The sequence below is a fragment of the Dipodomys ordii genome, unplaced genomic scaffold (assembly GCF_000151885.1).
Source record: "Dipodomys ordii isolate 6190 unplaced genomic scaffold, Dord_2.0 Scaffold67, whole genome shotgun sequence".
Lineage (NCBI taxonomy): Eukaryota > Metazoa > Chordata > Mammalia > Rodentia > Heteromyidae > Dipodomys > Dipodomys ordii.
The window spans coordinates 9,398,549-9,422,944 of NW_012267283.1; the positions used below are offsets into that span (position 1 = coordinate 9,398,549).

Below are 24,396 nucleotides of genomic sequence, written 5' to 3' on the forward strand. Positions count from 1 at the left end.
GTTAGCGCTCTACCACTTGAGCCACAACGCCACTTCCAGCCTTTTCTGTTTATGTGGTGCTGAATAATCAAAGTCAGGGCCTCATGCATGTGAGGCAAGCACTCTACCACTGAGCCATCTTCCCAGCTCCGTATGTGACAATTCTTTTTTTAAAATTTTTTTATTTTTTAATTTTTTTTTAATAATAGCCCTACTCAGTTCCTCAAAAAATAAAGCTACTACATGACCCGGAAATCCCACACCTAGGTCTACATCCAAGAGTACTAAGAACACCTCCATGTGGCAACTTGTCATATGTGACAATTCTACAATGACTTGTATGTTGCTTTAATTTAAAAAAGATGCAACATCTGGGCCTTTATTGTAATTTTTATGTGTAAAATTATATATATATATATATATATACATACACATATATATATACATATATATTTTTTGGGGGGGTCCAGTCATGGGGCCTGAACTCTGGGCCTGGGCACTGTCCCTCAGCTCTTCAGCTCAAGGCTAGCACTCTACCCCTTGAGCCACAGCACCACTTCCGGCTTTTTTTTTTCTGCTTATGTGGTGCTGAGGAATCGAACCCAGGGCCTCATGCATGCAAGGCAAAAGCTCTACAACTGAGCCACCTTCCCAGCCCAAAATTATATATTTTTAAAGGATATGCCTTTATGCTTTAAAAAAATTTACTAGATACTTCTGCATGAAATTATTAGCATAAAATAGAAAATTTCAATACAGGACATTTTCTCCCCTGAGGCATTACTGTTGTCAGTGGATACTATATCCACTAGGCATTCTGTAGTAATAGCAGTGTATTTTGTTAAATTTTTCATTTACTTACCTTTTTGTTAGGAGACTCTCAGGGCTTGCTATGTATTAAGCAACAGCTCTCTTCTGTTTCTAATCCAGACTGACAAGTCAGCATACCACCTGAAGTCCCAATGCCACGGAACCTGGCCTTCTCTCTGGAGGCTATTTCTCTGACTGCAATGCCAGTCTAACCCTGACTCTCAGTTTTGCATTAAGCTGGCAAGCAACTGAAGCACAAAGGTTTGCAGTTGACTGCAAGGAGCTAGGAGATCTTGAAAGGTCCCTGGAGAAAAGAAGCTGAGGCTGACAGGAACTAAGGGCCTTGAAGTTGGGTATCAATCAAGGTACATCTCACACTGGTAGCATTCCCAAGAGGGCAATATAATGAACTAGAAGTTCAAAGAGAAAGGAAAAATAGAACTAAGCATAGAATATCACTGGGATGCAGTTTTAACCCTTAAATTGCTCAGTGGTGCAACCTTCCTCTGGCTGCTAGGTTCTTTTCAGACCTATGGAAATGCTAACACTACTGGCACAACTGGCCACATAGGTGGCCTTGGAGGGTTTTGGGAGATGTGTGGAAAGGAGAGATTTGTGGTTCTCACAGGTAACTTACTACTCTTATTTTTTTGTCGGTTGTGGGGCTTGAACTCTGGACTTGGGCGCTGTCCCTGCACTCTTCAGCTCAAGGTGAGTGCTCTACCATGTGAGCCACAGCTCCACTTCTGGTTTTCTAGTGGTTTTAGGGGAGATAAGAGTCTCACGGCCTTTTCTGCCAGGGCTGGCTTTGAACCATGATTCTCAGATCTCAGCCTCCTGAGTAGCTAGGATTACAGGCGTGAGCCACCGGTGCTCAGCTCCCTTATTACTTTTATGTAATGGAAGAAAACATTCTTTAGTTACTGAAGAAGCTCCTACTATTTAAAGCTAGCCAGTCACCTTTTTTAGGAAATGAATGTTTGTACAATATTACCTCCTCTCATCTGCCTTTCTTTTATATAGAATCACCTCACATTTTTAACTGAAATATTTTATAGGTGGTACAATAAATACAATATAATAAATACAATAAATAAATATAAATAAAATACAATATTATAAATACAATACAATACAATAAATATATAGGCAATTAGGGATGTCTCTCTCCTCTTTTTTATTAGCATGAGAATCAGCAAATGAGCTGAAGAGCTGAAGAGAATGACCAAGATACAAAATATCTTGTGAAGTTTTGTCTACATATTTATATTTGTTGCCTATTATGTTGATAATATTTCATCATCAAATCTACATTCTCCGTGATTATTAAGTTCTTCTGTTCAAATTTTGCATATAAGTTTAGTTTTTAAAAAATTAAAAAGTTGAGCCAGGCGCTGGTAGCTCATGCCTATAATTCTACCTACTCAGGAGGCTGAGATCTGAGAATCATGGTTCAAAGCCAGCCCAGGCAGAAAAGTCCATGAGAGTCTTATCTCCAATAAACCACTTAGAAAATCGGAAGTGGCGCAGTGGCTCAAGTGGTAGAGTGCTAGCCTTGAGCTGAAGAGCTGAGGGACAGAGTTCAGGCCCAGAGTTCAAGCCCCATGACTGATAAAAACAAAAGTTTCCTTCAAGTGTGAATTAACAAACAAAATTCTAAGTTTATATCCTCCCCTTATCTGGAACTACTTGTCTTTATTGTACTTAATCTTTATAGCATTTGACACACAAAGATGTTCCTACAGGAAAATCTTGTTTGTGCCCAGGGCTGACATGAAAAGAAACAATCTGAGACTAATGAAGCTTGCTAACAAGCTTCCTTTCATACCACATATTAATACAAATGTTCATGGTAATAGGGAAGTATCTCCTTTACTCTCTACAGGGAGGAGAGATTATTGGCTCAGACAGTTTTCTTGCTTTGGGCCCTCTTACCAAACTATTTGTTGAATGCATCTTACTGGTTACATATTTACTCAGGTAGTATTTTAAAGTCATAGTTATTTAATTCCATCATGTTGATCATTGCCTCATATTGACTGTGTAAACATTTCAAAGTGAAATTTAATTAAATTTAGGATTTAAACAAATTCTCTAGACACATACTTTAATGAGTGATAGTTACCTCTTCAAAACTGGATTCTCTTGGATTATATAGCCGAAGACACTTGTTTTGCTCCTCTGTGTCACCATTACTGTTTCAAGAGCCCTTTGAGGCAGCATACTGAGCCTTATACATTTATGCCCTCCGTAGTTAGTAAATTCTGTTGACTTTGATATTTACCAACTTCATGCTCAATGAGATATATCTTTTTTTTTTTTTTTTTGCCAGTCCTGGGACTTGACCCCTGAGCCTGGGTGCTGTCCCTTCTTTTGCTCAAGGCGAAAGCGCTACCACTAAGAGCCATAACACCACTAATAACTTTTTTGAGAGATAAGAGTAGTCTCAAGGTATTTCCTGCCTGGGCTAGCTTCGAATCATGATCCTCAGATCTCAGCCTTCTGAGTAGCTAAGATTATAGATGTAAGCCACTGGCACCTGGTGATATTTTAAAGTTTTTCTCCAATACACAAGTATAAAATCTTGTACTAATACTTGAGTTTTGTAGTTATCTAGAATTGGTAGTAAACTTACTGGAGAAAGATCTGTCAGTGAGATATTGATATTATGAAATCATGGCAGACCCCTGTAACAAAAGACAGATTAAACAAGAGGCAAGCATCTATAGTTATTTAATACAATGCAAATTAGTTATGACACAGAAATGGTGGCTGTGTTTTTATGCTTGAAGAAGAGTATGCAGTCATGCAGAAAAAGTTCACATGGATAAATGGGAATATGATAGAATGGTAATAAGCAAGGCCTGTTCATTTTTGTTGATGTCACTGTTTTCAGAGATAAAGATACTCTTTTCCTCCAGGTATAGGGAGGGTATTTCTTTTGAAAGATCTTATGAAAAAGAGAATTGTTTTATAGCCTGTGTCGGGGGAGAAGAACAGGAGTTCAGAAAGATCTTTGTGCTTTTTCTGTTTTCTCAAATGTCAGCATATGGTATTGTGATTTAATATGTTTGATACTCACCTAAAATAAGCAATGACTAGTGAAGGATCATCTTTCAGATAATTTTGAGACATTGAAAATAATAAAACTACTTATACAAATAAAATTTCTTGAAAATTGGCAATCATAAATATATGCCACTACACCCAGGTTTTCCTATTAAGATGGATTTCACAAACTTTGAGTTGACCTCTAACCATGATCTTCCACACCTCAACCTCCTGAGTAGCTATGATTATAAGCATTAGCTATTATGCCCAACTCTATGGAAATACATATTTTTTTGGCAGTTTACAGGGGTTTGAACCCAGGGTGAGTGTTCTACCGATTGAGTCACAACTCCAATCCTTTTTTGCTTTTGTTATCTTTTCAAATAAAGATCTTGTGCTCTTGCTTGGGTTGGCCTAGACTGTGATCTTCCTGTTTACCACCTGCTGTCTCACTGGGATGTCTTGTCCCTTAACTGACTTTGAACATTCATCTTCCCAGTCCTGCGTCCTGAGTAGTTGGGATTATAGGTGTGAGTTACTGCATTTAGCCTAGAAAGATTTTAACAGAGATGTTAAAAAATGATCTGCATTAATTTGCATATGAGCCTTATGTATCTCTGTATATTTAGGTTGAATTACTGGTGAATTGTAAAAGTATACATGTTTCAGTACTATGATCAGAGACTGATGTTAGTTACCACTCAATAACAAGAGTGATGTAGTTAGTGAAAGAATGCCCATATACAAACAATTTTGAGCAAATCACCTTGCAGGGAGCTAACACAATATATTAAAGGTGAAGTCTGACAACAAGTAAAAATTTGCTAGTTTTTTTTTAAAAAAACTTTTCTGTATTTTGTAGGTGGCAGCCTAAATTTCCTTTGATAAACTTGAACTTCGGCTTTTTTGGACATTAAAATGAAAGCAAAATTTTCTCTCTCACTATTTAATATCCTCTCACTGAAATGAAAATGTAGAGAGGTTTTTGGTTTAAAATTGACAAAAAATCCTGCCTGGATTTTCCTTCATTTTTTTTCTCTCTCTTAGGAATGTAGTGGGATAGAATCAGTGAACTTAGCTTTGGTTTTGTATAGAGATTCTCAGAATGGGTGAGGAAATTCCTAGTTTTCCTAATTGTTGAAAACAATTTTTTGTATATATTGGGAAATACAGGAGTTGTTATATGATCAGTTTCTAAGCTGGATAAGTTAATATTTCTGTTTTGCTGATCTATGAAAGGTTAGAATTGTTAACAAAGATTAAAATCAGTTGGTGATTTTCTGACTAACAAGTAAAACTATATTCATTAATTATTTTAGGCTGCTTTGTCTTTTCTGGAAACAATTGTTAATTTCATACTTTTTCAATTTTCAGGTAACTTGGGTTTTTACTCCAGTAACAACTGAAATAACAAGTCTTGATACAGAGAATATAGATGAAATTTTAAGTAAGTAACTTGATATTTTCATTTTTCTTAGAATCAATCTATAGTAAAGTAGGCTTCATTTTGACATGTTCATATATGCATGCAATGTATCAAACTCACCTCTGTCACTCTCCCTCAGTATTTTCCCACTTCCCAGTCAAATTTCAACAAGCTCCATTGTTCCATTTTCACATGTATACATAAAACATTTTAACCATATTCACCCTCATTCACCTCTTGTTTGCTATTTTTTTCTTTATGAACATTTTATAAACAGTTTATAAACTCAGTAAAATCACAGTTATCTAGAATAGGTGAGGACCTGGTATTGTGAGTAATTCAATGCCTTTGTTTTTGATCATTGGTAAAATGGCTTAAAATATATGTCTTCTTTTTTGTGTTATAAGTAATACTAGTAGTTTTTTAGTGTTTGCCTTGATATAGCCATCATGCTAATATAGTATGCACATTATGTTTTTGCCAATGCCTATTTATAATCTTATGATTCTGATGTAGTTCTATGTACCACTAAAGACTAATACCTTAGGATAGAATCTTGATTTTTTTTCTTAGTTTATTTTAAGTTGCTTATTCTGATTATCTTTTTTGGTGACATTGTTCCAGTTAAATATTTTATAATGAATAACGAATGCATTATTTGCTGACAGTGGGATTGTAAGATAAAACTAACTTGGGAGAAAAATCCTTCTGATTTTTTAAAATAGCAAACAGAAGGTGGTTGATTAAAAAATGACAAATTAGGAAATTTTAGAGAATATGCAAAATACATAGATGATTTCTTATTTTAAACACTTACACCTAACAAAACCAAAAGATTCACTGAGCACCATATATTTTTTGTTTATTTGTCTATTTCATCTTTTTTTTTATTGTGAAAATACTGTACAGAGGGGTTACAATTACATGGGCAAGATAATGAGTACATTTCTTATCAAGCATTGTAGCTTCCTCCTTTGTTTCCCCTTCCCATCCGTTCCCATCCCCCCCCAATCCTCAATCCTCCCCGACCCATTCCCCCTCACCCCCCCCCCAATGTCTATTTCATCTTATGGGATCTTTTTATTTATTTATTTATTTTTTCCCCCTACCATCCCCTCCCTCCCTCCCTTCCCCGAAGTTCTTTTTTTTTTTTGATTGTGATTAAGTGATTACATAGTTTCTAAGTCACAAGTTCATTCTAACTTTCCTGGAACAAATTGTCTATCACAGTCTGTAATATATAACAGTGTTCACATGTTATACACCATACATGTGATCAGCAGCGTGGGGATATTTAGTAGTGGTTCAACCAGATGAGCAGGAGTTCTTTGTTTCTTAAGTCCTGTTAGTTTTGTCGTATCACCTAACATTTTGGATTTATCATCCACTTATCAGGGAGACCATGTACCGTTTGTCTCTTCGCTCTTGGCTTACCTCGCTCAACATGATTCCTTCTAGCTCCATCCATTTCCCTGCAAATGCCATTATTTTGTCATTTCTAATGGCTGCATAATATTCCATTGTGTATAGATACCACAATTTTTGGATCCATTCATCTGTGGTGGGGCATCTGGGTTGTTTCCATATCCTAGCTATTGTGAACAGTGCTGCAATAAACATGGAGGTGCACGTGTCCTTGTATATTGGTTCCTGTTGTTCAGGGTAGATGCCTAGAAGTGGTATGACTGGGTCGTAAGGGAGGTCAATCTTTAGCTTTCTAAGGACCCTCCAGACTGCTTTCCAAAGTGGTTGTATAAGTGTACATTCCCACCAGCAGTGTAATAGGGTTCCTCTTTCTCCACATCCCCTCCAGCATTTGTCGTTGGCTGATTTGTGGATGTGGGACATTCTGACTGGGGTAAGGTGGTATCTCAGGGTTGTCTTTATTTGCATTTCCTTCACCACCAGGGATGATGAACATTTCCTCATGTGTTTCTTTGCCATTTTTATTTCTTCATTTGAGAAGTCCCTCTTTAGTTCCCTTGCCCATTTAGTAATTGGTTTGTTAGGTTTGGGAGGGATTAGTTTCTTGAGTTCCCTGTATATACAGGATGTTAACCCCTTGTCTGATATATTGCTGGTAAATATTTTTTTTATGGGATCTTTTTAAAGCAGTATCTATAAGCAGTATTGAAAAGCGGTATCACATGGAAGGTTTTATTACTATCTACAATAGTAGGAAGAATCCCTAGTTGCTGACAAACTATGAGACCCTCTAGTGCTTCTGGTCAAGAATCACAATTTTAAAATTACAGCTTTGTATTGAATATGCAAATGGATAAACAATGCTTTGTAACAAAAAAGGAAAGAACTTTCTCCTTTCATCTTCTATATTCTGGAGTATCTGTGTATTATTTTTTAGGTGTTTGAGGAGTTTAGGTTATTCTAAATTAGGTTAAGACAAAAGAAACTGCTTCATACTGAGACATGCAAATGATAATTATTTTTGCCACAGAGATGAACTATTTCAAGAATAGGAAGCAGAAAAAATGCATCTTGGCAACCCTGCTAGTAGTAGGTTACTCATTGCTACTAAGTAGTCATCTGAGATAGAACTAGTTTAGCATACAGATCTATTCTGTGGAATAGGATTTTACTTGTAGAAGTAGTCAGTTTTTCATGAATATAAAAGCTCAAAAATGGATTGTTAAAATTCAAACCACTCTATGAGTAGGATACTCTTAAGTAGCTTACTTGCTTGATCTGAATTTGATATCCTTTTTCCTTATATTCACTTAAGGTGTAATGAAAGCATAAGGATGTGTATATGCCAACCATGATGGTCTGGATGGATTTCTGACTGAGAAATAACTTCATTGTTATTGTGGATTTTAAAAGTAGCCCTTTGTAACTAAAAAAGTCAGTATGAAAATCATATATTTAAGTAATTCACAATTTCATAGTCAGAAATAACTTTGATTTTATTTTTAAATTTCAGACAATGCTGATGTTGCTTTAGTAAATTTTTATGCTGACTGGTAAGTAATCTTGTTATTTCTTTGTCTTTAAAAAAATTGTTTGTTGTTTGCTTTTGCTTTGACTGTAAGAAGAGGGTAGAATTGGAGGTCAGATGGTGTGGCAAGTTTAGAAAGAAAACTAATGTTGCCTGTCCACTTATATAATCCAACAGTTCTTCCAGGAAGCCTTTACTCCTTTCTAGGAATTAGATCCTATCTTCTTTGTTTATATGGTACTCTATAGACTACTTTTTTCTTCCCACTGTAAGTTGAATATCTCTTATCTGAAATACTTAGGACCAGAAACATTTTAGATTTTGGATTTTTTTGTTTTCATAATTTTGGAATATGTGCAGAGAATTCTGAAGTCTCAAGTATTCCAGAATTTGAAACTATTTCAACATTATTTCTGACTTAGATTTTTAAATTAGTTTTGCTCAACTTGTACATTGTTTTGACTTTTGTTTTCTAATCTGCTTTTGCTCTAGCAAACAGACTTTAAAGCAGATAATGTCCTAGATCTTACAGATGAGGGAACCCATGCAGCCTTCTTTTCTTTGGGTCTGGCTTATTTCACTTAATATAATTTTTTCCAGGCCTTTCCATTTCCTTACAAATGGGGCATGTCATTCTTTCTGATGGAAGCATAGAACTCTATTGTGTAAATCTACCACATCTTCTTGATCCATTCATCTACTGAGGGCCATCTGGGTCAGTTCCAGATCTTAGCTATGGCAAATAATGCTGTAATGAGCATGGTTGTGGTGGTAGCTTTAGTATGGCTTTATTTGTGGTCAGGGTATCTCAGTAACCCAATTGCTTAGTGCATAGGACAATATATAATGAAATGTATCAACATGAGTTCCAAGATATGGAAACAAGAGGTTCTTATTTTGTCTTGTACAAAGTGTTTTTTTTTCCCTTTGGTTTCTTTCAGTTTTCTGTATCTTGTGTCTTGTATATAAGATTATTCGATCAGGGCTGGGAAGGTGACTCAGTGGTAGAGCTCTTGCCTTGCATGCCTGAGGCCCTGGGTTCGATTCCTCAACACCACATAAGCAAAAAGAAAAAAGCCGAAAGTGGTGCTGTAGCTCAAGTGGTAGAGCGCTAGCCTTGAGCTGAAGAGCTGAGGGACAGCTCACAGGCCCAGAGTTTAGGTCCCACGACCGGACCGCCCTCCCCCCCCCAAAAAAAAAAAAGATTAATTCGATCAGAGGAAGGGAAAGAAAATCACAGAAACAGTAGGACAAAGGATGAACATTGACACTCACTTGACATTATGTTGGATATGAAACTTACAACTTGGTGCAGGGGACTAGAGAGGGGTAAGCGGGAGAAAATGAGGAGTAAGCAGGAGGAAATGAGGGATGGGATAACAATGTTTAAAAATAAATGTACTCATTACCTTACTTATGTAACTGTAATCCCCCAGCTCATCACCTTTTCTTTTCTTTGCCAGTTCTGGGGCTTGGGCACTGTTCCTGAGCTGCTTTTTGCTCAAGGCTAGCACTCTACCACTTAAGCCACAGCGCCCCTCCTGTCTTTTTCTGTTTATGTGGTACTGAGGAATCGAACCCAGGGTTTCATTCATGCTGGGCAAGCACCCTACCACTAAGCCATATTCCCAACTCCTCATGACCTTTTCAACAAATATTTTTTTAAAATTTCCTTAAAAAGGTTACAAATCTAAAAAAAAAAAAAAAAAAAAAACCAAGCAGATAATATCTTACTAGTATTCCTAGAATCTAGAACTAAGATAGGATATGTTGTAGATAAAAACATGTCCTCCAGATACAAGAAATAGAAATTTAACTGGAGAAAATTTCAAAATGCTGGCATATTTCTCTGTTGAGACATGTATATCCTATGTCACTTTTTTTGTCCTATTTGACTCTTAAAGGTTTACTGTGTGCTATTGCAGTCCCGCAGTTTACTTAAGATTCCTATAACAGTTTTCTAACTTACTTTCTGTGACTCTAGTTGTATATATTTTCATTCTGTTCCCTACAATGTAGCCCAGAGTTCTTTCCTATGGTACAGAATTAGTGTATTCCTCCACCCCCAATCTTAAACCTCTTAAATGGTTTTATATTGTATTTGGTTGAAAGTGTAAATTCCTTACTTTGATCTGTGATTTGATTCCTTCCTATCCAGTGATTTGATTCTTTCCCATCTCTTCAGCTGCATTTTTTGTTCTCTCCACTTCCATATTTTTCCTGTTATGTAGAATTCTTTTAACTCCTGTGAAATTCTATGCTCTTTTATCACTGGACTCATGATATTTTCCTGTGCTTAGATGGATCACTTCTTGTTCTTACCCATTTCTTTATTTAGTATAAGTGCTAATTGTCTTTTAAGTCTTGAATTAAATATGATTTGCTTTTTGTCATCTTCCTAGATCAATCCACGTTGTTTGCTCTTCCCTCAAGTCAGAATAGAAACCCTTCTTAAACATGTGGCCCACACCTTGGTTATTCAGCTTATGACTTTTTTTTTTTTGTCGGTTGTGAGGCTTGAACTCTGAACCTGGATGTTTTCCTTTAGCTCTTCAGCTCAAGGCTAGCGCTCTACCACTTGAGCCACAGCTCCACTTCTAGTTTTCTGGTGATTAATTGGAAATAAGAGTATCAAGGCCTTTCCTGCCCAGACAAGTTTTGAACCATGATCCTCGGATCTCAGTCTCTTGAGTAGTTAGGATTACAGGTGTGAGCCACCAGCACCTGGCTTTTATGACTTTTTTGTTTTGTTTATATGGTCTGTTTATATGAAGGTGATACACAGTGAATAGAAATTTATATTTTGACCTTTAAATTTTGGCCAGTCCTAGGAAGTTTTACATTATTATTTATGGCAGGCAGTGGTAGAGAACTTCTAGTCAAACCAGAAACACTAGTACTTTGTTGTGGACTTTGTTTCTGAGTTATGATGCTTGGTAGAGTAGGCATAATAAGTGAATTTTTGACTTAGAATATTTTAAATTTATAATAGATTGAGATTTAACCCCACTGTAAATTGAGGAGCATCTGTATTTCCCATAACACTCCAGGCTATCCAATCATAATTGTATGCTATGATCTTATTGATGATTTCCTAGTCTATCCTTTGTGTTACAAAAATAGTTTCCATAACTATTTTTTCAGTATTCCCAAGTATTTCCATAATACATGGATGGTATTATACAATAAATATTAAACAAATGTGATATGATATAGTTACTAATGTGAATGCTATAAGTATTAAAGAATTTTAATCAAAAGTGGAAGATCTGCAGAGAAAATTCAATTTATAAAATATGCAACAATGGTAGAATTTTCTGTGTTAAGTTAGAATCAATATTAGTCTCAAAGTTTAGTGGAAGATTTTACAGTTCAATCCACTTTATAAATAAGCAAATTGAGAGGAGTAAAGTCCTTTGCTAAGGTTATAACAACAGATTATGCCAGAGGAAATGCTAGAATGCAGTTCTCTCTGGGATTTTTTTTTTTTTTTGTCAGTCCTAGAGCTTGAACTCTGTCTCTCAGCTCTTCAGCTCAAGGTTAGCGCTCTACCACTCGATCCACTGTGCCACTTCTGGTTTGATGAGTGGCTTATTGGAGATAGGAGTCTCACGGTCTCTCCTGCCCCGGCTGGCTTTGAACCGCGATCCTCAGATCTCAGCCTTCTGAGTAGCTAGGATTACAGGCGTGAGCCACCTGTGCCCCGCTCCAAGGGATTTTATTTGTTATGAAAAAAAGAAAACATATTACTGACCTTTGCAAAAAGGTGGACATAGTCCACATTTGGAAAATATACTATCTAAAAATATCTTGAGCTGTTAATGAATTAGTACTTTTTTATTCAACTGAGAAAACTTGGTTAATAATTGGCTGTAAGACAAAGATATATTCTTTATAGTCTGAAAAGCTAGGCTTAGTTCTTTCTGGAAGTTCTCTTATAGAGCTGTCTAAAATATTGCTATGTTTTAGCAAGTACTAACCATATGAGGCCCTTAATGTATGTGACAAATTCTACATATGTGTTTTTACTGCTCAGTATTGCCCTGCAGGTAGGTACTGTAATTTCCATTTTAGATGGAGAAAATTGAGGCTATAAAGGTCATACAGCTAATAATGGTGAGCTAGGATTTAAATTCAGGTACATTTCCAAATCCAGAGTTTGTTTTTTTCTCCTACTAGGTCATCTTAGTAAGTGGCCCCCAAAGTTATCTTTGCAAAGGTTTACCTATTTGGTTGATTTGTCAAGGATTGACTTAAATACTGGATTGGAGACTGGGTTTAGCCGACCTTAAGGTTCTTTCAATGGATCTTTGACCTTTTTTTTTTTTTTTTTTTGTATCATTGTTTGAACTAGCCTGCACTTGCTGGCAAGCAGCAATCACCTGAGCTACAGCTCTTGCCCTTTTGCTTTAGTTTTTCTTTTGTTTGTTTATTTTTTTCCCTCAGATACTCTTTTGGTTTTGCCTCTTGCCAGCCTCTGATCATGATCCTCCTACCTCTGCCTCCCAATTAGCTGGGATTACAAATGTGAATCATCATGCCTAGCTTGCTTATTTTCATAGACTCTCAGAACATTTTTGACCAGGCTGACCACCAACCTAGTCCTTCTATCTCTACCTCCCAAATAGCTGGGATATAGGCAATGTGCCCAGTGGTATCACTTTTATAATGTATTGCATTTACATGTGTGTGGCCACTTGTATAGGAAGACACAAATTGAACTCTTAATTTATATCCTGAACCTGTGCCTGACATTCTGGGCATCAAACTGTTCAATCCAGAGAGAAGGGGCCCTTGATATGAATATTTACCCTTAAACCAGAAGCCTGACTAATTTTTCACTAAGCGATAGCCAAAATTTTCAAGAAATTGTAAGTTCCTATTCCATGGCCTTCCCTTCTTCCCCTCTCCTGGGTTCAGCAGGTTGTAAGTAGCATGAACCTGGGGTCCTCACCTATTGCTTCTTCTGGTCTATCCACTTTTTCATTTAATAGACATCTATTAAATGCTTCTTAGAATACATAGTCAAATAAGTCATAGTCCATGATGTCCACAGACCCTATCCACCTATCCCAGATGGGAGAGATTTAAGAATGCTAAAAGAAGAAAGAACTACTTAAAAGCAAGAGATGGAAGATACAGATTGTGTCTCCTTGATATATTTTAGGACATCTCCTTAGGAAGTCAGATGAGTAGGCCAGAAGAGTTATATACAAGAAATAGGAAGGAGGTATAATATTTGTACCCTTTCAGAGGCTTTACAATATTTTTATTGGGTTATAGCTAATATGTATGAACTAATCATATGTGGGTTAAAGCGTTCATAGGCTTTCTTCAAGTAAATTACTTCCTGCACAAGGGATCTGCAAGCAACAATAGCAATCAGAGTTTGTTAACATGCCCACAATACCTTTTCTTTCTGAGAATGGTCATTCTAACCCAACTGGTCACGTGAATGTGCTCATTATTTTCTCAGGTCCCTTTCATAACCCATAGCATATTTGTGGAATAGTTTTCCTGGTTAAGGGATAGTGAGAATTAAGAGTAACAAGTGCCAGGGTATTCTGTGATTTAAGTCCCATTTTTAGTGTATGTACTGCCTGCTGAAGTGAGCATTGTACTCTTTAAAAAAGAGAGAGAAACCTGGAAAGGAAGTCTTGTTTAGGAATTTAAATTATTTGCTTCTGAACTTAGTGAAAGCCCATTTTAACAAGAACATTTGGGAGGATAATGATTATATAATAAATATTATTTTGGTATAAGATTTTATAAAAAATACTGAATGAGTTGGTCTGATATTTCTGATAAACTTACAAGATTGTATAGTAATCTATAATTATGTTCATTATCTAGAATAAGTTAACTTGTTTCATAAATGTTCAAACCTCAGTTGTTTTCTAGGAAGGTATGTTTCATAGCCTCTGCAAGAGATCCCTTGCTGTGTGCTTCCTAACACTGACAAAATCCTAAGTAAAAGAAACAAAATTCCTTCAATTATGCAAGTATTTGAATCAGATTATGGTCTTTTAATTCAAAATTGTCTTCTTTTCCACTAAATGATATGATGAAATGTATGGTTTCTTCACAAAATTGCTTGTTGTTTATATATTAAATATTAAGAGGTGAAAACTGTTCACTTCTAATTGGTGTGCTTGTTTGGATAGGTGTCGTTTCAGCCAGATGTTGCACCCAATATTTGAGGAAGCTTCTGATGTCATTAAAGAAGAATATCCAGATAAAAATCAAGTAGTGTTTGCTCGAGTTGATTGTGATCAGCACTGTAAGTAACTCCCTAAAAAGTCTGAAAAAAATTGTCTCATGCTGTTTTGCCTTTCTTTTTTTTTTTCTCAATGCCCTGTTTTAAGTCGAGTATAAACCCCACAAGTCTAGAATGTAGGTTAAATTGTCAATATTTAACATGAATATATAGTGCAAATTCCCAGTTTGCCTTTGGGAAAGGTTTATTTTTTGTTACAGTTTTCATTAAAACAGTAGGTCTTGCATACAGATAGTAAGTTTTACTAGCAGTATTTCCTACCAATGCAGATGCCAAAATCAGCAAATAAAAATACGAATTTTTGTAACTGGTAGAAGCATGTAAAATCTAACTTCAAGTAAGATTGCTAGACTTTTGTGTTTCTGTTTTTTTATGGAGTCTACTAAGATTGGCTTAGACTATCAATGAGATGTAATTTTGTTATAATCATTGAATGTAATTATTGAGAGTAGTTAAAATGTCATTTGTTGGATTTTGCTTTTCTCAGTGGAGTATTCTTTGTCAAATACTCGTAGTTTTCTGTATAACCGATATATTTCTCTACCTTGAGCCAATGATCTAGCAATGGTGTTTCTTTCTGAGTAACCCACTTACACTTGTATTTTATTCATAATTCAGTGTATTTGGTAGTTCTGGTTTGGGGGGGTGTCTCAGTTATTTAGGTTAAGAACCCTTTTTCTTTTACTTTTAAATAGCGACTAAATAACTGACTTATCTCTGTATCTCAAGCTTATCAGGTTTTAGAATATAGAGATTGCTTGTTAAAAACTATTGCATTGAGTTTTTGGTAAGTTGGCTTGAATAAAGAGCTCTCTTCCACTCATCCTTTATACTAAAACTACTGATTAGAATTATCACATATGTGCAAGACATTCTAACTTCTTTGACTGATGAGGAAATGGAAATAAAGTGGCTTAACCAGCCTTACTGAGCTTAGTGTTTTAGTCAGTGTTAAGCAGCTCAGTATTAGTCATACTAGAATTAGAATCCTGATCTCCTGACCAGATGTGTTCACAGACCAATTTGTGTTTTTTTCTCTTCAGTTCAACAGACATTTTGAGGATTTATTGGTATAGGCTATGCCAGGCAGAAAAGAATTTTCTAACAGCAAATCATTTCAAAGTCTTATAAGCTATGTGCCATATTTCTGTCTGCTAAGATTCATAACTAGATATGAGGAAGGGAGCAATAAAAAAATTGTTAGCACAAGCAGAGACTATATTATGACACTACTTTTTGGATCTTTCCTCCTCCAGTGACAAGAGAACATGATGTGTTTGATGTGGATACTCTTTTCAAATTGTTCTATGATTTATTAGATATCATAGTACAAACTAGAAGATGTACTTGTACTATACTTATACATATCCAAAATTAGGCTCTCAAGTTAGTAGTCATTTGGGGGAAAATGGTCATCATATTATTTTCTTTCTATGACAGAATAGTTATCAGTTCAGGTAAGTAAGCCTTTCAATCTGTGAAATGTTATTAATGAAAGTAACTTCTCATTTCTCTTCCCCACAACCTCTAGAAACCATTCTACTTTCTGTTTTCATTAATTTGAATATTCTAGATACCCTACATAAGTAGAATCATCCATTTTTGGTCTATGTGACTGGCTTATTCATTTAGTAGAATGTTTCAAGATTAGTTCTTTGTTGTACATTTGCTAGAATTTCCTTAATTTTTAAATCTGAGTAATATTCCATTGGGTGCATGTCATAGTTGTCCATATAATTTTGTTTAGCTTATCCAGATTGCCAGAATTAGTACTTAGAACAAAGCCATCATTGAGTTAAATAAAGGTTATGAACACAAGCACTTGGAGTACTACTGCAGTTGATCTGATAACCGGAGAGCAAATAAGTGACTAATGAGCAGATAGCATATACATTTGGTGTGGAAACAGATAGCATATATATTTGGTGTGGAAACAAAAGGATGAAGTAACTCCTGGTCAGGATAAAGCTAAGACGAAGTAAAATTTCATCATAATACTCAAAATAGTACTCAATTTAAAACTTACAAACTTTATTTCTGGAATTTTTAAAGTATTTCCAGGCTGCAGTTGTTGAAACTCGAATACAAAAGTGCAGCTAACATAAGGACTAGTGGGTATAATTTATCTATCATCTATTTATGGACAGTTGGGTAACTTCTGCCTTTTGTCTATGATCATGGATGTATAGGTATTTCCTTGAAACCTTGTTTTCAGTTCTTTTATATATAACCAAGTAGTGAAATTGCTAAATGATGGTAATTTTATTTCTGACATTTTGAAGAACTGACATAAACTATGTTTATGCCATTTTACATTTCTGTTACCATGCATAAGGATTCCGTTTTATCCACATACTTTCTAACACTTCTTATTTTCTGGTTTGTTTTTCTTTAGTAGCCATCTTAATAAGTATGAGGTGATTTTGGTTGTTTTTGTGTTTTCCTAATAATTAATGATGATGCTTATGCAAGTTCTTCCCCTTACCAGTTTTTTTTTATTGTTGAGTGGTAGGAATGCTTTATATATTCTACATATTAATCCTTTTATCATGATTTAAATATTTTTGGTCCATTTTGAGTTATTTTTGGATATGGAATAAAGTAAGGGTTAAACTACATTGTTTTGTATGTAGTTCTCCAGGTATTCCAAAATCATTTGTTGATGAGACTGTCCTTTCTCCATTGAATCATCTTGACATGCTTGTTGAAAATCATTTGACTGAATATATGATAGTTAATTCCTGGGCTTTTCTGTTCTTGTGTATTATGCTAATACCACATCATTTTGAAACAGTCTTGAGGTATTTTTGAAAACTTTGTTCTAAATTTTGAAATCTGGAAGCATTTGATTCCAACTTCTTTGGGGTGTCTCTGGAAGAGTATATCTTAGTACTTGTGAAGAAGTGTAGTACAAAACCTGAAAGTACTAAGAATTTTCAAGAAATGCTGGGGAGTAATGTTTTACCATAAACGCTGCATATTTAGATCAGATTTGTCTTTTAAGTATTTCTTATTGCTTATACTATTGTAAATTATATATCCAAATTTGAGTTTTCTCATACTATATACCTTGTATTACTTTTTTATACTTGCATTACTATACTACATTGTCAAAACTAAGATGCTATTAAAATCTGCATGCTCTCCAAATTTTATTAGCTGATTCCTGTAAGGAATATTAAATAGGTAGGTTTCATTAGGTAGCCGATGAAGAGAATACTCTGTGGTATTCAGATAGGAAAGAAGTTTATTTACCTTACTGTGGTCCCCACCTTGCATAGTGAAGCAGCAGGGCCTGGGAACAGAGGCGGCCCAGGATGTGATGGAGCTGGAGCGGGAGGTGACTGCTTCCAGGGTTACCAGTTACCTAGGTAATACAGATACTTTGGGGAAACTGAGCCAAGTGGCAGGGAGGTGTCTGCACAGAACCTGCATGACCCCAGGGCAGACCTTACAATCCTCTAGTATCTTTTTTCTGTTCTGGACTTCACATTTAGTTTTTTGATCCTCTTTAGTTTCTCTGACCATTTCTTGATCTTTCATTGCTTTTCTACAGTCTTGTCAGTTTTGAAGACTATTAATCAAATAATTTAGAGTGTTCCTGATTTGGGGCTTATCTGGTGGTAGTTTTGCTTTGTTTTTTTTCCCCATGTGTTGGTCATGGGGTTTGAACTCAGTGCCTGGGCACTGTCCCAGACCTTTTTGCTCAAGGCTAAGGCTGCACCACTTGAGCCTCACCTTAACTTCCTGCTTTTTAGTTGTCAATTGGAGATAAGAGTCTCACAGACTTTATTACCCAGGCTGGCTTTGAACTATGATTCTCACATCTCAGTCTAGTGAGTAGCTAGGATTACAGGTTTAAGCTACCAGAGCCCTACCATCTGGTGTTTTTGTTAGGCTTTGCATATCTTTTATCTATTTTGAAATATATTTACTTTTGATGCTATTATAAATGGCATTTTTTACATTTAATTTGTAGTTTTTGTTGCTAGTATATAGAAATAAATTTTTGTATTTTGCTCTTATATACTAGTTTATTAGTTCTAACAAGTTTTGTTTTAATTACTATTGTTAAGTATTTGTACAAAAGAGTTTCAGTTCAACATGTCCGTTTATAATCAGAGTCACCCCTTTCATCATTTCCTTCAAGTTTGAACAAGTTTTGTTTTTGTTTTTGTTGGTCATGGGGCTGAACTCTGGGCCTGGGCGCTGTCCCTCAGCTCTTAGCTCAAGGCTAACACTCTACCAATTGAGCCACAGCGCCACTTCTGGCTTTTTCTGCTTATGTGGTTCTGAGGAATCATGCATGCAAGGCAAGCACTCTACCATTGAACCACCTTCCCAACCCCAAGTTTAAACAAGCTTTATGAAGACTGTATAGACATTTCTTTTTTTTTTTTTTTTGGTTGGTCATGGGGCTTGAACTCTGGGCCTAGGTGCTGTCCCTGCGCTCTTCAGCTCAAGGCCAGCGCTCTACCGCTTGAGCCACAGCACCACTTCGGGTTTTCTGGTGGTTTATTGGAGATAAGAGTCTTACAGAGTTTCCTTCCCGGGCTGGCTCTGAACTGCGATCCTCAGATCTCAGCATCCTGAGCAGCTAGGATTACAGGCGTGAGCCACTGGCACCCGACTTGTATAGACATTTCTGTTTAGACAATTTTAATTTATACAGATTTAATTTTGTACTTTTTATGGTCTGTATTTTCTTACACTTGTTGCTTTAGATTTTTTTTTTTTGTCAGTTGTGGGGCTTGAACTCTGGGCCTGGGTGCTGTCTCTGAGCTCTTCAGTTCAAAGTGAACACGCTACCACTTGAACCACAGCACCACTTCCGGTTTTCTGGCTCTGGCGGTTAATTAGAGATAAGATAATGGACTTTCCTACCTGTGCTGGCTTTGAGCTGCAATCCTCAGATCTCAGCCTCCTGAGTAGCTAGGGTTATAGGTGTGAGCCACCAATGCCCAGTTAGAATTAGTTTTTATTGGGCAAAAGATTTATAGAAAGGTTGCTAAGCTTAGAATCAAGATAACATCCTATCCTTATAAGTCTGTCTGTTATTAATCACCTGTTTGGTATCTGTCTGTCAGTATGTCTACTTTGCTTCTGACTCAACTACTTCATGCAGACTTCTCATCCAGTGTCATCATATTATTTCTTGAAGTTCCTGTAAATTTCTAGTCAAACTACCCGAGGAAAAACCTAGTCACCTGAGTTCTTGTATTCATTTAGGCGTGCTTTTACATGTATTATTTCTGTTATGACTACCACAGTTGCTTGAATTATACAGTGATGTTCATTCATTCAGTCCCCTCTCCAAATGCATGCCTACTATGCATAATGCCATGTGAGAAGCCCTAGAAACGGAGCAAGAGACCAAGATCCAGATAGGCAAGAGAAATAAATACAAAATTGTGTATTGTGATACCTATTATGAAAGACATTGTTAAGTACCATGAGGTAATATGAGTCTTAGTCAAGTTTAGGAAATTCTTCTCTAAGGAGTAGGAGTTTCCAGAAGATAGAAGGAAAGAATGTTTCCTACAGAAGAAGTAGTAGATGTAGGTTTCTGAATTTTTGGCTTTCAAAGCCTAGAATATGTTACTTAGCATTTTACAGATGCAGCAGAATCGGTTCACAACATCATGAAATGTTGATTTGGCTTTGGTGAATATTTTCTCATTACCAAGTAGAATTTATCCCAATAATACAAAGGTGGCTTAATCTTGAGAAATATATCTATCAAGAGACAAAATAAAGAAAACCAGCTAATTCTATCAGTAGATAGTAGACTTGCTAAAATCCACAATTTCTTGAAAAAAGTTATTGTGGCAAAATGTATGAATTAACTTTTGCTGTATTTGATTTTTAAATCTCTACTGGCTGTTTATTGCATTATAAATGTGCTGTAAGCTCAAATTGTGGTGACACGAATTCATTTCCGAAATCTGTCAGATAGAACCTTATCTATTGTCTCAATTTTGGAAATTTTTGAAAATCTGTTACTTTGTTTTTATCAGTCCACTAGGAATTGGTGATGGGGAAGACCATAAAAATCAAGAAATTAGGGCTGGGAAGGTGGCTCAGTGCTAGAGCGCTTGCCTTGCATGCATGAGGCCCTGGGTTCGATTCCTCAGCACCACATAAGCTTAAAGAATAAAAGCCGGAAGTGGCACTGTGGCTCAAGTGGTAGAGCGCTAGCCTTGACCTGAAGAGCTGAGGGACAGCGCCCAGGCCCAGAGGTCAGGCCCCATGACCGGACCCCCCCCCAAAAATCAAGAAATTATACAATAATTCACCAAATTGCAGGATATAAAAAATGTAATAGCACTTAATTTCATAAATCATCCCAAGTGAGTATTTTCAAAATAGTATCTATAAGAGGCAGTGAACCTACTCATTCCTTAAAATATGTTGAGAATTATTATTATGACAATTTGTTAGATATCATGTTAGAGTTAGATATGTCATCTCAGTACATCTCAATCCTTTGTTTTCCTGCCTATATTTCTATCTCCTTTTCTTCTACCTACCAGCATCTCATGGAACTTTCTGCTCTACCTTTGTGTCATTCTCTATATGCCCTTCTTAGGATTTTGTTGAGAGATTTAGCTCCGTCTGCTGAGAACTTGGGGAATGGAAAACAAGCTCATTCTACTCAGTATGTTTTTCTGTTTCTTTGCATAAACAAAATATAGCAACCTTGGTATATTTTCCTCCACTCCTCAAGTGAAGCTTAACAATTATTTAAGCTGAAGTGTATATTTTGAAATCCTGTTGTAAAGCTTATAGTTCATCCCTTGAGCCCCAAAGTTTTTTATTTGCTGTATTTTATGTAGCGAGTAGGTACATACGTTACAAGATCACAGGAAGAGAAAAAAAGAAAAGGAAATCAGGCCACTCAGAAAAGGGGCACCATTTTGAGAAATAATCTCTTCCCCATGGCCTGAAGCCATTTCTGTGCCTGTCCTGGCAGCAGAACAGGTATAGTATATTCCTCACTTGCCCTGGAGAAGAGTAGCTGGCCATGGCTAGTTTTCGTTGTAGATCTGACATTCTCCTCTTAGCATCTCCCATGTGGAAGGTCTATAAAAGGAAACTACATCTCTGCTGAGGATACATTTCATTATTGACACCTTATAGACGGGATAAGAATCTGATTTAGGGCTGGGAAGGTGGCTTAGTGGTAGAGTGCTTGCCTTGCATGCATGAGGCCCTGGGTTCGATTCCTCAGCACCACATAAGCAAAAAGAAAAAAGCCAGAAGTGGCGCTGTGGCTCAAGTGGTAGAGTGCTAGCCTTGAGCTGAAGAGCTGAGGGACAGCGCCCAGGCCCAGAGTTCAGGCCGCACGACTGGACACCCCCCACCCCTCCCCCCCAAAAAAAGAATCTGATTTACTCTTACAGTGTATTCAGAGACTCCAAACTGGCACATGTTTTTGGTGGGTGAGTTATACATTAACAGTTTGTTTGTTTGTTTTTGTGACATTCCTGGGGCTTGAACTTAGGGCCTGGGTACTGTCCTTGAATTTTGTTCAAGGCTAGCACTCTACCACTTAACCCACAGCTCCACTTCACCAGCTTTTTGGTGATTAATTGGAGGTAAGAGTCTCATAGAATTTTCCCATTCAGTCTGGCTTCAAACCTCAGATATCGGCCTCCTGAGCAGCTAGGTTTATAACCACCAGCACCTGGCTGCTCAAATTAAAGAGTTTTAAGAATCTCATTTAACATTTTAGCTTGTGAAAACAATTAAAAATAGTATTAGCAACAGTAAAGGTAGCATTTATAATGGTAAAATGTAAGTTCTTTAAGAATAGAGTCCTTACATTTTTATCCCTCTATCCCAAGAACTGAATTGGTATCTGGCAAATGTAGGTTTTTAGTTTGAGTTATTGTATAGATGGATTTTTCTGTGTTTCACAGATCTAATTCATTGATTATAAGTGCAATTTTATTTCCAAATGGAGAAAAAAATGAACTTTATTGTGGTGCTTTGGTGGGGAGCAGGGAGAGGGCGGTACACAGTATCAGAGATTGCACTCAGGGCCAGTGTTTGATCCTCCAGTCCTTTTTATATTGGTTATTTTCAAGAAAGGTTCTGGTCTTCTTTTGAGGCCAATATAGGCAAGGATCCTTCTGTTTGGCCTCCCCATGTTGCTAAGGATGACAGAACCTGCTGCTCAGCTCAACCACTATGTCTTGCTCTTAGCTGAGATGGCTCGTTCATACTACCATACCCTGTCATTTGTTGAGATGGAGTCTTGACAACTTATTTTTGCCTAAGCTGACCTCAGACCAAAGTCCCCTGATCTCTGCCTCTCAGAAAATTAGGATTACAGGCTTGAGCTACCACACCTAACTCACAATGCTTTTTTGCTACTTAAAAGTTAAATGTATCATGAGAAAACTATTTTAGATTCATTTAGAAATAGTTCTTTAAATCGTGATTACTCTGTGTACTTCAAAAGAAAAATAATTTTTCAAACCATCCTGTAACCACATCATATTCTGAGTTTGGCTCTTGTGCATATTTTTAAAATGTTTTTCCGCAAAATAGTACTCCATACCATCATTTAGCATGTTGATAATGCTCTTGATTAAAAAGCATTACTCTGTTCTTAGGAGTTCCTTCCAAGCTGATGAAATGCATTTTTCAAGAACTGATACTAGCACTTTCCTCTTTGGTTAACCTCAGAGTTTACTTTTTTTTTTTCTCAATTGAAATATGTCACGGGTAGTGACTGGTAGTTAAGTAGCTTTTATTCAAAGTCAGAAAGGTATGAGCCAAAATTTTAGTAGTGGTTTTCCTCAGTGGTGATTGAATTACAAATAATTCTTTTTTCTTTTTCATAATTGCTTTTTTTCCCTAAAATTTCTTCATGTAACACATGTACATGCATGCACACACATGTGTACATTCATACAAACTTTGCTTCGAGGTGCCTCATTTGCAGTTTGTTGTAGAAGTCATTGCTCTGAAACCTTGGGTGTTACCTCAGATATAGGAGATTCCATCAGTTTGCCCCCAGTGGGACCAGGTTCTCTGCTGACCTCCAGTGGTTACCGGCTGCATGGCACTAAGCAAGAAGTATTTATAGGTTATTTGGTTGGTTAGTATAGAACTTTCAGACTCCAAGTTGCCTTTTTCATAGATTGTTGCTGTCTTGAAGGGTAGAGTATATTTCCATATCCTTCAGTTACTCTTCCCTGGTGGTCTTCAATTCAACTTGAACCTTCTTTGCTGGAAATCAAGAAGCTTTTAGATGAGTTTTACCTAAATACTGCATTAAGAAAAAGGAAATAGTTGGGCACTGGTGGCTCATGCCGGTAGTTCTAGCTATTCAGGAGGCTAAGATCTGAAGTTTGCCTTTCGAAGCTAGCCCAGGCAGGAAAGTCTGTAAGACTCCTATCTCCACTTAACTACCAAAAAATGGGCTCAAGTGGTAGAATGTTAGCTTTGAGCAAAAAGCTCAGGGACATCATCTACACCCTGGACCTGGACAGTACCAAGGACCAGCACAAAAACAAGAACAAGAAAATATAAAACAAAGAGCTCATATGTATGAAACTGAATTTGGATGATCAGGTTAAACCTGAGTTTTAAGTACACTTCTTGGCGCACTTTAAATTTTCTTTTTAGGTTTTGTTTGGGTTGTTTTTGTTTGATTTTTGGAGGAATGCTTTGGGAATAAGAAGAAACTATATAGATGGCAATGATCATCTTTTAGAAACCAGAGGAACAGTAAGACCTTGCTGTTGAAATCATCTGCCTCTTTGTAGTTGCCATGGGTAATTAATCATAGCAGAGAGGGCCATTGATTAGACAGGAGTGTGACACAGTTTCCCCATTTGGAACCCTACTGGGCATTAGTGAAGCATGTAGGAAGGACCCATTAAAGAA

At 36.6% G+C, this 24,396-nt stretch overlaps 1 protein-coding gene across 1 annotated transcript in view; it reads left to right on the forward strand.

The window, feature by feature from the left end:
- Erp44 (endoplasmic reticulum protein 44) overlaps positions 1 to 24,396 on the forward strand; it is a 69,825-nt gene that overhangs the window by 12,283 nt on the left and 33,146 nt on the right. The window contains exons 2-4 of the mRNA XM_013023334.1: positions 5,215 to 5,287; positions 8,205 to 8,244; positions 14,384 to 14,499. Of these exons, the coding sequence (XP_012878788.1) occupies positions 5,215 to 5,287; positions 8,205 to 8,244; positions 14,384 to 14,499 (229 nt within the window). The remainder of the gene's footprint in view (positions 1 to 5,214; positions 5,288 to 8,204; positions 8,245 to 14,383; positions 14,500 to 24,396) is intronic.